Source organism: Myxine glutinosa, chromosome 1 (genome assembly GCF_964187855.1).
Source record: "Myxine glutinosa chromosome 1, kmMyxGlut1.1, whole genome shotgun sequence".
In the NCBI taxonomy this organism is placed as follows: Eukaryota; Metazoa; Chordata; class Myxini; order Myxiniformes; family Myxinidae; genus Myxine; species Myxine glutinosa.
In genome coordinates, this window is record NC_136261.1 from 167813778 (window position 1) to 167829798 (window position 16021).

Genomic DNA, 16021 nt, shown 5'->3' on the forward strand with positions numbered 1-16021 from the left:
TGGAGATCAAGTATGAGGGAAATCATACCTTTGTGGTCAGGTGGTGATTTGAAATTGGCTGATTTTCTTCTGAAAGACGAACTTCACAAACCATCAGCAGTCCAGTGGCAGCAGAGAAGACTAAGCTAAGGGAAGCTGCAGCACAAATGATACTAGTGTGAGGCAATGGTGCAAATCAGCTGCGGGGCAGCAACGCCGCAGCGGAGCATGATCTTAGATAAGTGAATGAGTGGAGCAGATACAGCTGGATCCAGACTCGACCACCCAGGGTTGGAACTGTACCCAGGGGAGATTGTGATGAAATTCGGGCCAGACCACGACTCACGAGGGAAATTTCCACCATTTCATGACCAATGAGGAACCAGTGGAGAGGCGCACCTCACGTGTCATTACCAGGAACGAGTTAGGCACTATGTTTATTTAGAGAGATTATTGGCCATGTCTGACCACTTAGTCCATGAGCTGAGGGAATGCCTCTTGATACTCAGTGCTGTTGTCAAATAGCTGTAAAACCTTGAGCTTTCCTCGGCCTCCAAATGCACTTACTGTGTCACATTCAGTCAATGCATGCAGTTCTGGTATTGCTTACAGACATTTTGAGCAAATGCTGCAGCAATTTTGCTCACATCATGAAACCCTTCTGAATTTTCATTCCCCACTTGATGTACATATGTCAATCTATATCATTGTTAAGAGCCAGAGTACAAACATCATCTTCGGCCATGATGGACTCTGGTGCAGTATATTTTACATGCAACAACATACAAATGTCTGCTTATTCCTGACAATGATCCAAAGCTTCCAACTTCGGTGAAAGCATTACATGTCACCCTGAAGTATTTCCCAGCAAGCATGACATGCATCGTCTGGTTAGGAAGCTTCGTTATCAGCTGGGGTGTTTTTCCAGTCTTGTGGGAGGAATTTGATGAGATTGATTTGCCTCTTCAGGGATGACAAAAGACATTTCCACTGCTTTATTTTGTGACCAGGGACAATCTTACAGAAATCAGTTCATGAGTACTTATTCAGTATTCAGTACACGAGTTCATTCAGTATTCAGTACAGCACTCAGTTCATGAGTTCATGAGTTCAGGTACACCTGTATCTGAAGCAAGATTTACCCTCTCTGCAGTTTTAATGGAATTGTCATTGTCGACACCAAACACTACTTTAACGTGATGACTTCCTTATTCGACATGAAAGACTGAGAGAAAGATGACTTCTGACAGTTCTCCAAAAGTCGTGTTTTTGCTGTGCACTTTTACAGCAAATTCATACCAGGTGGGTGGCTGAGGAATTGATTCTACTCAAGATGCATCTTTAACAAGATTTCCTGTCAAGGATACCTTGTTTGTTTGTTTTTCAAATATTCCATTCGTGGCATTTACTGAGCGACAATGAGGGTGATAGCCCACTGGAACGAGCCAATACCTTATTCATAGGCAGGTTTAATTCTTCTGATCCACTTGGCTTCTGGTCAAACAACTTCTGATCCACTTTGAAGATTGTCTCTTTATTACCTCCGCCACCGAAGGTGGATGAAGGTTATGTTGTCACCCCTGTCTGTTACTTGGCAAAAAACATAATTTTTGACAAGTGTGTTGATCACTCGGGCTTGTGTGTGTGTGTGTTTGTCTGTCCGCTCACTTATACTTGCCTACAGGTCACAATTTTAAACCGATATTCACGAGACTTCACCAAATTGTAGGGTTCGTGGTCCGACAACATCCTACATATTTTTGAGGTCAAAAGGTCAAAAAGGTCAAGCACTTTTTTACATTTCTAAAATCCTCAATTTTCATCCGATTGACTTGAAATTTGAACAGGATGTATTTGAAAGTTGAACAGGATGTACATATCAGCGAACTGAATTCAACCACCAACTATTTTTGAGATCAACGTAAGTCATAAGGTCAACCACCTTTTTTCAATTTCTAAAATCCTCAATTTTCAACCGATTGCCTTGAAATTTGAATAGGATTTTCACATCAGTTAAAAGGTCAACATAGGCCAAATTTCTAAAATTGTCAATTTTCATCCAATTAACTTAAAATTTGAAGACTATTTGCATATCTGGTCACTGAATTCAACCCCCACCTATTTTTGAGGTCAATATAGGTCAACATAGGCCAGATTTCTAAAATCCCTCAATTTTCTTCCGATTGACTTGAAATTTGAATAGGATTTTCATATCAGCCAACTGAATTCAACCACCAACTATTTTTTGAGATCAAAATAGGCCAAAAAGTCAACAAAGGCCTACGGTCAACCATCTTTCTCAAATTTCTGAAATCCTCAATTTTCATCCTTGATTTTTCAGACTTGAAATCTGAACAGGATTTGCATATCAGCTTACTGAAACCAACCACCAACTATTTGTGAGGTCAACATGGGCCAAACTTCTAAAATTGACAATTTTCATCTGATTGACTTAATTTGAATATTTGCATATCAGGTCACATAATTCCACCACCAATCATTTGTGAAATCAAAAGGATGCTCCACTGAGTGCAATGCTACTTTGTTCTGTTTTGCCAAGTGTCACTCTATGAGTGATTTTTCATCTGTCTGTCTGTCTATCAACAAGATATCTCACAAAGTTGTGGACGGATTCGAACAAAATTTGGCAGAGAGGTAGTGTATGTGACAAGAACGAAATGATTGGGATTTTGGTGAAGATCCAGATTCGGATCCGGCTACTAGAATTTTTTAAGTGATTCTTCACCATTGGTAGATTGGGCCAAAACCGACATATAGCAGGATATCTCAAGAAGTTATAGACGGATTTAGACGAAACTTGGTTGAGCGGTTGGGTGTGTGACAAGGACGAATCTATTCAATTTGGTGAAGATCTGAATATGGATTCAGATATGAGAGTTTTTTAATCATTAAGTGATTCTTCACCATTGGGAGATTGGGCCAAAACCGATATATAGCAGGATATCTCAAAAAGTTATGGACGGATTTAGACGAAACTTGGTTGAGCGGTTGGGTGTGTGACAAGGACGAATCTATTCAATTTGGTGAGGATCTGAATATGGATTCAGATATGAGAGTTTTTTAATCATTAAGTGATTCTTCACCATTGGGAGATTGGGCCAAAACCGATATATATCAGGACATCTCAAAAAGTTATGGACGGATTTGGACGAAACTTTTTTGATAGGTTCTGTGTATGTGACAAGGACTAATCGATTCAATTTTGGTGAAGATCCAATCCGGATACGATTAGTAGAATTTTTTAAGTGATTCTTCACCATTGGGAGATAGAGACAAAAACGATATATAGCAGGATATCTCAAAACGTTGTGGACGGATGATTTTGATTAAATGTGATTCTGTATTGTGATTTTCTGGTTTAATCTGGGATACAAAACGTAAACTGTTCACCTGGCGGTGGTATGCTCTCTCTCCTGAGTGCCGTTCTAGTTATTTATTGAAGTGAAGGATCTAAGATATTGTGCTTAACTATTTTATTGAATTGAAGGATTCTTAAGCTTATCTGGAATTGGAATTCCAGATAAATTCCAGATAAGGTATTGTCATCGTGCATCGTCCCTCCGTCTGTCCATCTCCTATTTTGACTTCTCCGGCCAAACTGCTGGGCCAATCCGGCTGAAATTTGGCAGTAAGGTTCCTTTTGCTCCTGACTGGTAATGGATTGCAAAGCTCATTCCATAATCATAAATTAAATTGAATGGCAAGTTTAATACTAACAAGTACAAAAAGTTTTAATTAAAACAAAAGCCGCGTCGATGTTACACAATGCCTAGATGCAGCTGTGCCTATAACGTCGATGTTATAGGCACAGGACATTCCTATTGATTCGATTACTTGATGTTATTTTTGTGCAAAGTGAAAATATATCTCGGCAATTTCCCGTGTGTGGCGACGAATTTTTAATATATCTCGGCATTCTCCCCATCTGTTATTTCAGGCGGTGTATGACTGACCATGCTGCGATTTAAAAAATATATATCTCGGCAATTTCTCGTGTGTAGCGACACGTGAACGAAGCTATGCTCCTCTCTCCACATTATTGTGACGACGTATAAATTAAATATTTCATCGTGACGATTGTCATCAAATGGACGAATTTTTAATATATCTCGGCATTTTCCCATCTGTTATTTCAGGCGGTGTATGACTGACCATGCCGTGATTGTAAAAAAATATATCTCGGCAATTTCTCGTGTGTAGCGACACGTGAACGAAGCTATGCTCCTCTCTCCACATTATTGTGACGACGTATAAATTAAATATTTCATCGTGACGATTGTCATCAAATGGACGAATTTTTAATATATCTCGGCATTTTCCCGTCTGTTATTTCGGGCGGTGTATGACTGAGCATGCCGCGATTTAAAAAAAAAATATCTCAATGGACTTGAAGTTACAGGCCTTTGAGAATTCATTTCGTTCTATAAAGGGCAACTTTCATCGGATTTTCTTCACGTTTTTTTTCAACCAAGTCTAAAACTATGTTAGCGACTGTGAAAAATGAAATGATATATCGAATTTGATTTGAAATAAAACTGTGTGAGAGAGGAAGACACCACGGGCCTACAAAACAGGCCTCAAAGCTATGCGAGTTAATAAAATGGTGGATATTTGTTTATATGAAGCCTCTCCCAGAATGGGTGGAGCTATGGTTCCCAGAATGGGTGGAGCTTTGAGGTTTTGTCTTCTCTGCAAGAACAAGAAGAAGAAGAACAAGAACAAGAAGAACAACAACAACAGCAGAGCGCACTCTATGACCAGCGTCTGCGACGCGGCTAAAAATTATAAACTAGCAGCGGTACCCGGCGTTGCTCGGGGGCGGGGAGGACTGAGATGGGGTGCATGACAGCCGGGGGGGAGGAAGGGGGAGGGGCAGGGAAAAAACTGAGGAGGGGTTAGCAGAGCTGGCGGACTGGGGGGGGGGGGACAGAAGAACCACCATAGCAGGGGGGCAGGGAAAAGACTGAGAAGGGTGGCAGGAGAACCGCCGGGGATTCGAGGCAAGTGAACCAGTGAGGGTGGGGGGGATGAAGAGCCGGAGGGGAGGGGGGAAGGAGAGGTCGGGTGTACTGAGAAGGGGGCAGGAGAACCGCCAGAGTGGTGGGGGGGGGGGGCAGGGGGAAAACTGAGAAGTCGTAGGAGAACCGCAGGGGCGTGGGTGGGGGTGGGGGGGGGCTAGAGTTGGCGAGGTGGGGGGCAGGAGGGTTTATTTAAAGTAGTGAGATGAGGCGATGCCGGTTTGGGCGTATATAAAATGGCGAGTTTAAGCGATGCCAGTGGGTAAAGAGGTCTTGCATGTCTTACGGGTATTTGGGGTCTGAAGGGTCTCAGAGGTCTTAAAAGTCCAAGGACTAAAGCATCTTTGGGGTATTCTGCATTTTAAGGGGATTTAAGGGTGTTCGAGGTCTTCCATGGTCTTAAGGGGTATAATCTCGCAAGCATTTAAAAAGCATGGAAAAGAGTGTCTTCTTCGGCGTCTTCAAGATCTTTAAAGGCTGAGGTGGTGGATGAAAATACCCTTAGGACAATCCCTGGGTCGGACTTGGTCTGTGTGCCAAATTTGTGTGGTTGTCGGCCCAGCAGTCTTTGCAAAAAATGCAAACAGACAGACAGACAGCCTGATGAATTTTATTTATTAAATAGATTGTTTAATGTTTTGTTAAAAACATTATTTGCCTTGTCTATCTTTCCATGCCTCTTATAGGTGTGTCTCATTCCAAAGTCAGCACATGGCACCAATCCAGCGAGCGCGCAGATGGCTGGGATGCTGGTACAACCCGTGGAAGTGGATCGGAATGGCAGCATCGACTCAGCACATCTTTGTGCCATGGTTCGTTTCATTGTATCTTACTTGTCGAATGAAGGACATTAATGTCAGTCATAGTTAGGAATATTAGGTAGAATATTAAAGCTTTCCTGCATTGGAGTGGTGACCTGTCCAGGATTGTAACACTAACAAGGTAACTACTTTGGCAGAAACAAGCATGGTACATGATGATGATGATGATGATGATGATGATGATGATGATGATGATATATTCCTAAAAAAAAAAAATGAGCAGTAACTTTTCAAATGTGATATAAACTATGGATTTGCAGTTCATAAATGTATTGGTCAGGTGTATGCAAACTATGGGAGAAAAGAAAAACAATTAGGAAAATCACTCAGGATCTGCACATGTGTGTAAATGAACCTAGTGAATATGTTGTATAAATTGACCACCCATAGGGTTTAAATAGTCATCAAATTATGAGGAAAGAGTATAGGGTGAGACAGGGGAGTGGTGGTTAATAAAAGAAGGAATATTTAGTCAACGAAGAGACCTCGTTCAAGTCACCCAAAGGTTACAATCCTTCATGATGATCGTTATCGTGTCAACCTTGCCATAACGTCACTCATTAACAACACAATCTCTCCAGAATGACCTTCAAAGAACAATCTGTCTTCAGATTTCAACCCAGATAGTTCAGGACATGCTTTATACCAATGGTTTGAGGTCCAGAAGATCACTATTCTGCATCCCTCTAACACGGTGCCTTCATCAGCAGCAAATTCAATGGGTGGCACAGCATCACAACTGGATAGTGAATCAATCATACCATCTCATTTTCACAAATGCCTCTACATTCTGTTTAGACTTCAATAATCGATGTGCTCTGCAGATGTGTCATAGGGAGTGATCTGGTAATTGCGCCATTGGGCAGCTTGATCACTTTGGTTTGGGCATTGGAATGGTATGGGTTGGCATTCAAGTTAGACAAAGAACTGATCTTTTTATCATTTGGAAAGGTGCTATGACTGGGGTCAGATATAGGAATGAGATCCCTTGCCTATGCCTGTGGTCATCCCTTTATATAGCCCAAAAATAAGGATCCAACTTGATCTTTATGGATGAAAACACAAATGCAAATTATGCACAAGTTTTCTATGCTGCATCTGAGGACAGCGACATCAGTTCCTCAAATTGTCTTTCGTAATTTCCATATTTATATCCAACTAGACATTCTTGGTGCAAAAAAAGTAATTGCTGATTGTCTATAAATCCACACCGTCTCTCGTTCTACTGACAGTGGCCCTGGTCGAAGAATGAAACAACATCTCACCATGAGTGCTGAGTCATATGAGTTAGACGATGACAAGACATGACATGTACAAGCTGCGATTAGAGTTAAATGTCGTCACTATAGTCACACTTTCTTGCAGCTACTTCTGCCAATACAATCTAATCTGTAATTGTTTGTATACAGGAGTCGCTGCCAATTAATTTCTCACTCATTTCAGCCATGCCATGTAGTTTTCACATAACAACCTAACTTTCTCTATCAACAACATCCTATTTGGTTAATGAGTGTAACGATTAATGTGCTGGTCATTTTCAACCAGGTTATGAAAACGATTGAACATCCCATTAAATTAATACAAGCCTCAATACTCTTCTTGCTTACTTTTTCTTGCCAAGAATGTGGGAGCTATATTATCCACTCGAATGTGGTTCCCTTTAAGTTGGCCATTCGGGGAGCACATTGCTTCAGCACGATGGGTACATGTTGGCAGACCCCATAAACATGATTAAATCGGTATATACACACACACATATATATATATTTATATATATATATATATATATATATATATATATTTATATATTTATATATTTATATATACATACATACACTACATGACCAAAAGTATGTGGACACCCGAACATCACACATCTCATTCCAAAATCATGTGTATTAATATGGAGTTGCCCCCCCCCCCTCCCCCATTTGCTGCTATAACAGCCTCCACTCTTCTGGGAAGGTTTTCCACTAGATGTTGGAACATTGCTGCGGGGATTTGCTTCCATTCAGCCACAAGAGCATTCGTGATGTCGGGCACTGATGTTGGGTGATTACGCCTGTCTCGCAGTCGGCGTTTGCAGTCATCCCAAATGTGTTCGATGGGGTTGAGGTCAGGGCTCTGTGCGGGCCAGTCAAGTTCTTCCACACTGATCTCAACAAACCATTTCGGTATGGACCTCACTTTGTGCACAGGGGCATCGTCATGCTGAAACAGGAAAGGCCCTTCCCCAAACTGTTGCCACAAATTTGGAAGCCCACAACCGTCTAGAATGTCATGGTATGTTATAGCATTAAGATTTCCCCTTCACTGGAACTAAGGGGCCAAGCCCAAACCATGAAAAACAGCCCCAGACCATTATTCCTCCTCCACCAAACGTTACAGTTGGCACTATACATTCGGGCAGGTAGCATTCTCCTGGCATCCGCCAAACCCAGATTCGTCTGTCGGACTGTCAGATGGTGAAGCGTGATTCATCACTCCAGAGAACGCATTTCCACTGCTCCAGAGTCCAATGGCGGCGAGCTTTACACCACTCCAGCCGACGCTTGGCATTGCGCATGGAGATCTTAGGCTTGCGTGCGGCTGCTCGGTCTTGGAAACCCATTTCATGAAGCTCCTGACAAACAGTTGTTGTGCTGATATTTCTTCCAGAAGCAGTTTGGAACTCGGTAGTGAGTGTTGAAACCGAGGACAGACGATTTTTTTACGCGCTACACGCTTCAGCACTCGGTGGTCCCATTCTATGGACTTGTGTGGCCCACCACTTCACGGCTGAGCTGTTCTTGCTCCTAGATGCTTCGACTTCACAATAACAGCACTTACAGTTGACTAGAGCAGCTCTAGCAAGGCAGAAATTTGACGAACTGACTTGTTGGAAAGGTGGCATCCTATAACATTGCAACATTGAAAGTCACTGAGCTCTTCAGTATGGCCCATTCTACTGCCAATGTTTGTATATGGAGATTGCATGGCTGTGTGCTTGATTATATACAGTGCATTCAGAAAGTATTCAGACCCCTTCACTTTTTTCACATTTTGTTATGTTGCAGCCTTATGCTGAAACCGTTTAAATTCATTTTTTCCCTCATCAATCTAAACTCAATACCCCATAATGACAAAGAGAAAACAGGATTTTAGAAAGTTTTGCAAATTTATTAAAAAGAAAAAACTGAAATATCACATTGACATAAGTATTCATACCCTTTGTTATGACACTGGAAATTCAGCTCAGGTGCCTCCCATTTCTCTTGATCATCTTTGAGATGTTTCTACACCTTGATTGGAGTCCACTTGTGGTAAATTCAATTGATTGGACATGATTTGGAAAGGCACACACCTGTTTATATAAGGTCTCACAGCTGACTGCATATCAGAGCAAAAACCAAGCCATGAGGTCGAAGGAACTGACAGCAGAGCTCAGAGACAGGATTGTGTTGAGGCGCAGATCTGGGGAAGCCTACAAAAAACTCTGCTGCATTGAAGGTTCCCAAGAGCACAGTGGCCTCCATAATTCTTAAATGGAAGAAGTTTGGAACAACCAGGACTCTTCCTAGAGCTGGCCGCCCGGCCAAACTGAGCAATCGGGGGAGAAAGGCCTTGGTAAGAGAGGTGACCAAGAACCCGATGGTCACTCTGGCTGAGCTCCAGAGATACTGTGTGGAGATGGGAGAAACTTCCAGAAGGACAACCATCACTGCAACACTCCACTAATCTGGGCTTTATGGCAGATTGGCCAGACGGAACTCAAACAGTTCAATCTTTGTTTCATCAGACCACAGAATCTTGTTTCTCACAGTCTGAGAGTCGTTTGGGTGCTTTTTTGCAAACTCCAAGCGGGTTTCATGTGTCTTTTACTGAGGAGAGGCTTCCGTCTGGCCACTATATATTTATATAGTATTTATATATATATATATATATTTATATAGTATTTATATATATATATATATTTATATGGTATATATATTTGTATAGTATATATATTTATATAGTATATCTATATACATATATATACTTCTTTTTTTCTTTATATATATATATATATATATATATATATATATATATATATATATATATATATATATATATATATATATATATATATATATATTGTTACGGACCGCGGATTGGATGTTATTTACCGAGCGGAGGTAACCGCGGCCGAACAGTTGCTCCCCGTTTCTTCCCTTACACTCACCCGATTCACCCAGACGTTGGCCAAATCGCGCTATGCTAAATAAATGATGGAAAGGACACGACGACTGGGAAAGAGGAAACGACGCAAGGGGGGTACAGTTCTCAAGACCTCCGGAGGAGGGTATAATTACAGTGGTGGAGAAAAGGGGGTAGATTACAAGGCAGAGTGAGGTAAAGACACAGAAGAGATGGGCACTTAAATGCAGTCTTATCTATTCCCCGACAGACCATGGACAAACGGACAAGGTAGACTTACACAGGGATTGATGGCAGGAAGGGACAGGTAGGTCGATGGCACAAGGTGCACCTTGGCTCGGGGACAGGATAAACACAGTCCAAAGATGCAGGGAGGTGTCACAGCGCTCGGAGGGGACGTCTTGCTTTCTCTCAGCTCGGCGCATCTGACGTCACCTCCCTCTCACTGCGCATGCTCAGCGGGGAGTGACACGCCCTCGGCTGGTTGGTTCCGCCCCACTGGGGCCGGTCCGCCACTTCCATTCAGTGCGGGGGTTACCGGGCTCCGCCCTTGACGAGGAGCCGACAGGGAGCCCCTGTTTGGTAACCCCGTCGAGCACATGTCCGATGGCGGCTCGTTGGGAAGGCCTGGTGCCCTCCCACCACCCCTACCAACCAAGCCGGAGTGAGGACGCGCACTCCCTGCGCTCGTTGTTGTTGTTGTTGTTGTTGTTGCTGAACTGTGAGGAAGAGCTGCGGGGAGGTATTGGGAGGTCCTAAACTTCCTAAAGGTGCCATACAATCACATTCTGGTGCAACGAAGGGTCAGAATTAATGGAAACGAATCCTTAACTGACATAGACTAAGAATAACTAGCAAGATGTCCTATAGTTGTCTTACATGAGATGCGGTGAACCTGGATGTGACATTTAATGGGGGAAATAGGGGGAGGTTGGGTCTACAGAGTGTTGTTTACAGAAAATGGGACTAGGGAATGGGGGATTGGGGAGAGTTGGGAAGTATTGAGGAAATAGGGGAATATTTACAAGCAGATATGGATGGATGCAAATCCCATATCTGCAACACTGCACCCTTCTCGACCTCGGGGCGTTCCGACCCGATAAATTTTTACCTACTTTAGTGTGGCACTCAGATGTAGTTCCCTCTACTATTAACTCAACCCTGAGTGCGACAGTTTTACAGATGTTCACAAATGAGTAAATATGTCCCCCTGCGACGTTGCACCCTTCTCCTAACAGAAACACACCCACAGGATAACCGAATCGCGGAAAGCATCCTCAACCTAAACATACAGCCGGTAGGGAGCATCATTTATACAAGACTACACTGATATTTACACTACGATCCAGGACCTGTTCTTTGAGGAACACATGCAGATGTTATGCATAGGGAGAGCACGCATGCCAGCATCGATACACCAACCCACGAGTGCCATGTGGCCCTACGGCCTTTAATAATGTGCAGAGCACCCCTTCCAAGCACCAAAAGCACCACCCCATTATGCACAGTCAGCACCATCCGGTGCACCAATAAAGTGTTCATAAAAATGCACAATCAAGTGTCCATGGTCACCGGTGGTGTCGCAGCCGGCCGATGTTCTGCCGCTGGTCTTGCCTTCATGGAGTGCACTTGGCCTTCTGGCTTCTTTAGAAATAAAGAAAGGCGCCAACCGCGTCCATTTCTTAATTGTGGCCGTCAGGGGGGCCAACTAAAAGTGGTTCACCTGTATGGCATAGGTGCCACGTTGACCCAGAGGTCCATCAACGGGTGGTGCTTGACCGCAAAAGAACTGCGGTCCATTGTGGGCAGCCACAAAAATTGCGGTCCATATGGTGTATCGATCCAGGCAGCAAGCAGCGGAAGTACAGGCCCACAACTGCGGAGCCAGCACCTCTCTCTCCTCTCTCTCTGCCCCAAAGCCAGATCCTCGGAGGTGGGAGACAAAAGAAGACAGTGAGTAAGGTGGTAAGGGCGCAAAAGTGCATGCAATATAAGGTAATGCACACTGGGGGCACATGGGAACCAGGTGAGACAGGTACGTTCCTACCATACGCCCCCCCCCCCCCCACCAGGTAACCTACATTGCCCCTCCCTTACCCCTTACTGTATCCACAAAACACAACACTACCCATAAACATCTACTTTACACATCAACAAACGTCCCTACTGTCTTCCCCGTTCCTCCCATAAACCAAATTCGTCTTCTCTCCCTCCTAACCAATCAAATTTGCCATTTCCAACTCTCATCAAAATTTGCCATCTCCAACTCAACATCAAAATTTGCCATCACCAATTCATCATCAGTTCCTCCTAAGGAGGGAGAGATGGAATCACCCCAATGTCTCATCCACGTCGTGATGCGTCTCACAAATCCAAACAGCAATTCTCATTTCCTGCAACACAAAACAAAGAAAACACAGGTGTGGAGTCATCATCATCACCTCAGGTAAATGGCTGCGTATGGTGCGACAGGTTCATCAATCCTAACTATTTCCTAAATGACTTTAACAACTTTACATTAACCGGGGTCTTTCTCCTGCCAAACCATTGGCCCTCATTACTCGATGTGGTTGGAAGAACCAAAATCCCATTGACCATCTGTGGTGCTTCTCAATTTGGGGTCTCACTCCCCCGATTCATCTCCCGGTGCCCTTGCACAATTTCTGGGCTGTGACGTGTAGCTCTCCCAGCAGGTCTACCCACCTGCACACCTCCACCACTGTAGTTGCCACCCAAGCTTACCTAGCTCCTCACCCTAACCTATCTAATTGGGGAAGGCCCCTCTTGGCTCTGTCACCCCTTGGTGCCCTCTGGCACTGGGCTACCCGGGTCCGTCCTCCGGATCCTCGGGCCCCATCCACAACTACTCTACCGGCTCCCAGAGCCCACCTGCGGCCTCACCTGGCCGACATCCTCACAGTGGTGGAGTGCCCAAACCAACTACACACACTAACAGGCTACACGCCCAGCCATTTCCACAACACTAATGCACCCATCCAATCACCATTCTTCCACCCGCACCACAGATGCCAATATCCAACCACAATTTACCTATACCCTCTACCTAACATTTACACTACCCGCCCCGGGTATTCGTGATGGGGGTCCACTCTTCCCCCATTCACACCTTCGCACCATCCACTCCACTCCACAATTTCCACCATACTCACTCCACACCACTCATTCTCTGCTCCATATATTCCACACACCTGTACTTGCACACCTGTGCTCTCATACTTGGTGCCGCCTGCACCCTTCTCTCCCCCAAGCGCATTCGCGCTGATCCACAACACTCACTACTCACCATGACACTCATCCGCAATGCTCTCTCATTCATCACTTGTACACTCACACACACCTCGGAGCATTGCCTCACCAATGCCTCATTAGAAGCTGCTCCCCAGCACTTCCATTCACACTGCATCATCTGCTCTGTCTACTCCCTTCTAAAACTCGCGCTCCTCCGTCTTCCCTTACACTCAGCGCTCCCACGTCATTATCAAACACTAAGCTACTACGTCCCCACTACAGGTACCAAGTCTCTTACTTAAATCCTGTCACCTATAGTCACCTCTAGTCCCTATCATTATATATCCTAACCCACCCGGGCTAGTTTTCACTGCCATCAACCCCATAAAACTAGTGCTCCTTTGCCCCCATTGTGAGGGATGACAGAGTTGCCATCCCACCACATTGGGCATCTCCCACTACCAATTTTGCACATCAAATTTCAACAAATCAAAAATTTGCCAATCACTACCCATCATCTGCCAATCATTACTGCCAATCCTTTGCCAATCATCAAATTTTGCCTTTTTCTAATTTTGGGTCCAAAACACTAACCTCATCACCCGTCTACTTACTAGATCCTCTCGGTGCGCCAATTCACTTCTAAAGCTCGGCTTCGTACAGCCGAGCAATGAATGCGGGTTCTTTGGTGCCGGCGGCTGGATGCGTCCGGCACTCGGTGCAGGGAAGGATGCTTACCCGGGCCGAGATCCCACGCACCACCTCGGCACGGAGCCATCCCATGGCCCGATCTCGACCTGCCGGAACGCCTCAACAAAAAGGGGTCGCCATGACGACCCTCCCTATCGGGCTGCCCGCTCCGCTTAATGGAGCACGGACGCGGCCGTTCAAAGCGCGGCCCAGCGTGGATCGCGTATGGCGGTTCTTTCGAAACCGCCGTGGTTCGGATCCCCGCTGGTCCTCGCGGCACGCGAAGCTGCTCAGCGCGCACCGAGAGCCCAATTCGGCTAAATGTCGTTCTAACCGCTAACCCGGTTACCGTCGATGCCTCACCTGCATGCTTACACCCCGCAGCCCGTTCCTTGCTCATACATGCAGCTGTTCCCATGCTCCTCGTCATTGCACCTTCTCTAACACACCCAGGTACACTCATTCCGCTCACAGACTTGGTCACACACCTGACCACCGAACACCTTGGCACACATTCGTCGCTCGCACACCTCACCAACACACCTCTTCGCGCCCCCTCCTCTGTCACCTCCTCTGTAACAATCACAGGTGTGCTCTCACTCGCACACCCAACCACGTGCCTCACGACCAATTGCAGCGTGCATTCCCACACACGCTCTACCATTCCAGGTGTGCTTCCTTCCATTCCAGGTGTACATCCTCTCTCACCTGTCACAACCAACTCACGCTCCGTGTCACTCTTACTACTCTCACCTCCACTCTGGACAGCGCACTCTTTCCTCATGCACCCGTCCGTTACACCCCTTTCTCACGCACACTCTTGCGCACACTCTCCCGTTACACCCTCTGTAACACTCACCACCGGCGTGCATTCTCCCTTACTTTTGACAGCGCACTCTTTCCCCATGCACCTGTCCGTTACACACCTTTCTCGCGCACACCCTCCCGTTACATCCTCTGTAACACTCACCACAGACGTGCATGCTTCCGTTACATCCTCTGTAACACTCCTCACTACGCGCTTCCATGTGCTCCCTCGCACACGCGCTACGACCGACTCACTCTCGACAGCACACTCACTCCTTGGTGCGCACTTTTTCCTCACACACCCCAGAGTCGGACTTTCTCGCACACCTCCTTTTTCGCACACCAGACCTGTCGCACACTTCACCAACGGACTCTCACGAACACCCGGGTCCATCTCGACCCCCAAGCTTATTAAATCACCTGGCGCATCATACGCACGACCATATTGGTCACCACTTACACCGGGTCCTCTTTCTCTTCGCTTCTCCTCCATCACCTGCGAATCCCTCATCCGGTTAATGAGCACATCATCACGATCCGAACACAGACTTTGGACCAATTCTTTTACTTCCTCTTTTATCTCTTTCTTATCCTCTATCCGTCGCTTCTTAATTTCGCTCACCCCTTCTTCCACTTCTTCTAATTTCTGCTTCACCTCCTTCATCTCCTCGTGCGCCCCCTTAAGTTCTTCCTCTAACTCCACCTTATTTTTTTGTATGTGCTCCCGCACCTCCCGCTCTTTAACCTCCATCACCTCTACCACCTTGTTCATTTTCCTCGTCAGGTCCTCATGTGCCCTCTGACACTCTTTTTTAATTACCCCTACGTCCTTTTTCATCTCCTTCTGTGTTGATTTTAAACCCTCTATTACCGCTGTGTTCTTCTTTACCTGGTCCCCCAACTCCTTTTGTCCCACTGTCAGCTGTTCTACTCCCAGCGTCAACTCCTCTATACCACCTTGCAATTTTACAGTCCCCTTTCTCACCTCCTTATCCATGCGCTCCTCACAGTGCCTCACCTCCTCGCGCACTCCTCCGACCTCCTCACTCACACCTCTTCTGATCTCCCCTCCCATCACTTGCATCTCCTGCCCAGATGCCACCCTCATCTGCTCCATTTCCTCCCTGTGAGCATCCAATTTAGTTTCTACCCCCATTCTGACCCCCTCTATCTGCTGCCCCATTTGTTTAACTTCCCTTTCCGCTTGGTCCCTCATGTCCCTCAATTTGCCTTCCATACTGTTTTCTAACCCCTCTAACC

The 16021-nt window shown here is 45.4% G+C and overlaps 1 protein-coding gene across 3 annotated transcripts in view; it reads left to right on the top strand.

Annotated features, from left to right (window-relative positions):
• The window catches only part of GLDC (glycine decarboxylase), a 196982-nt gene that overhangs the window by 141032 nt on the left and 39929 nt on the right, over positions 1 to 16021 (top strand). For all 3 annotated transcript variants that reach the window (XM_078779626.1, XM_068121721.2, XM_078779630.1), the window contains one exon: positions 5705 to 5830. In XM_078779626.1, the coding sequence (XP_078635752.1) occupies positions 5705 to 5830 (126 nt within the window). The remainder of the gene's footprint in view (positions 1 to 5704; positions 5831 to 16021) is intronic.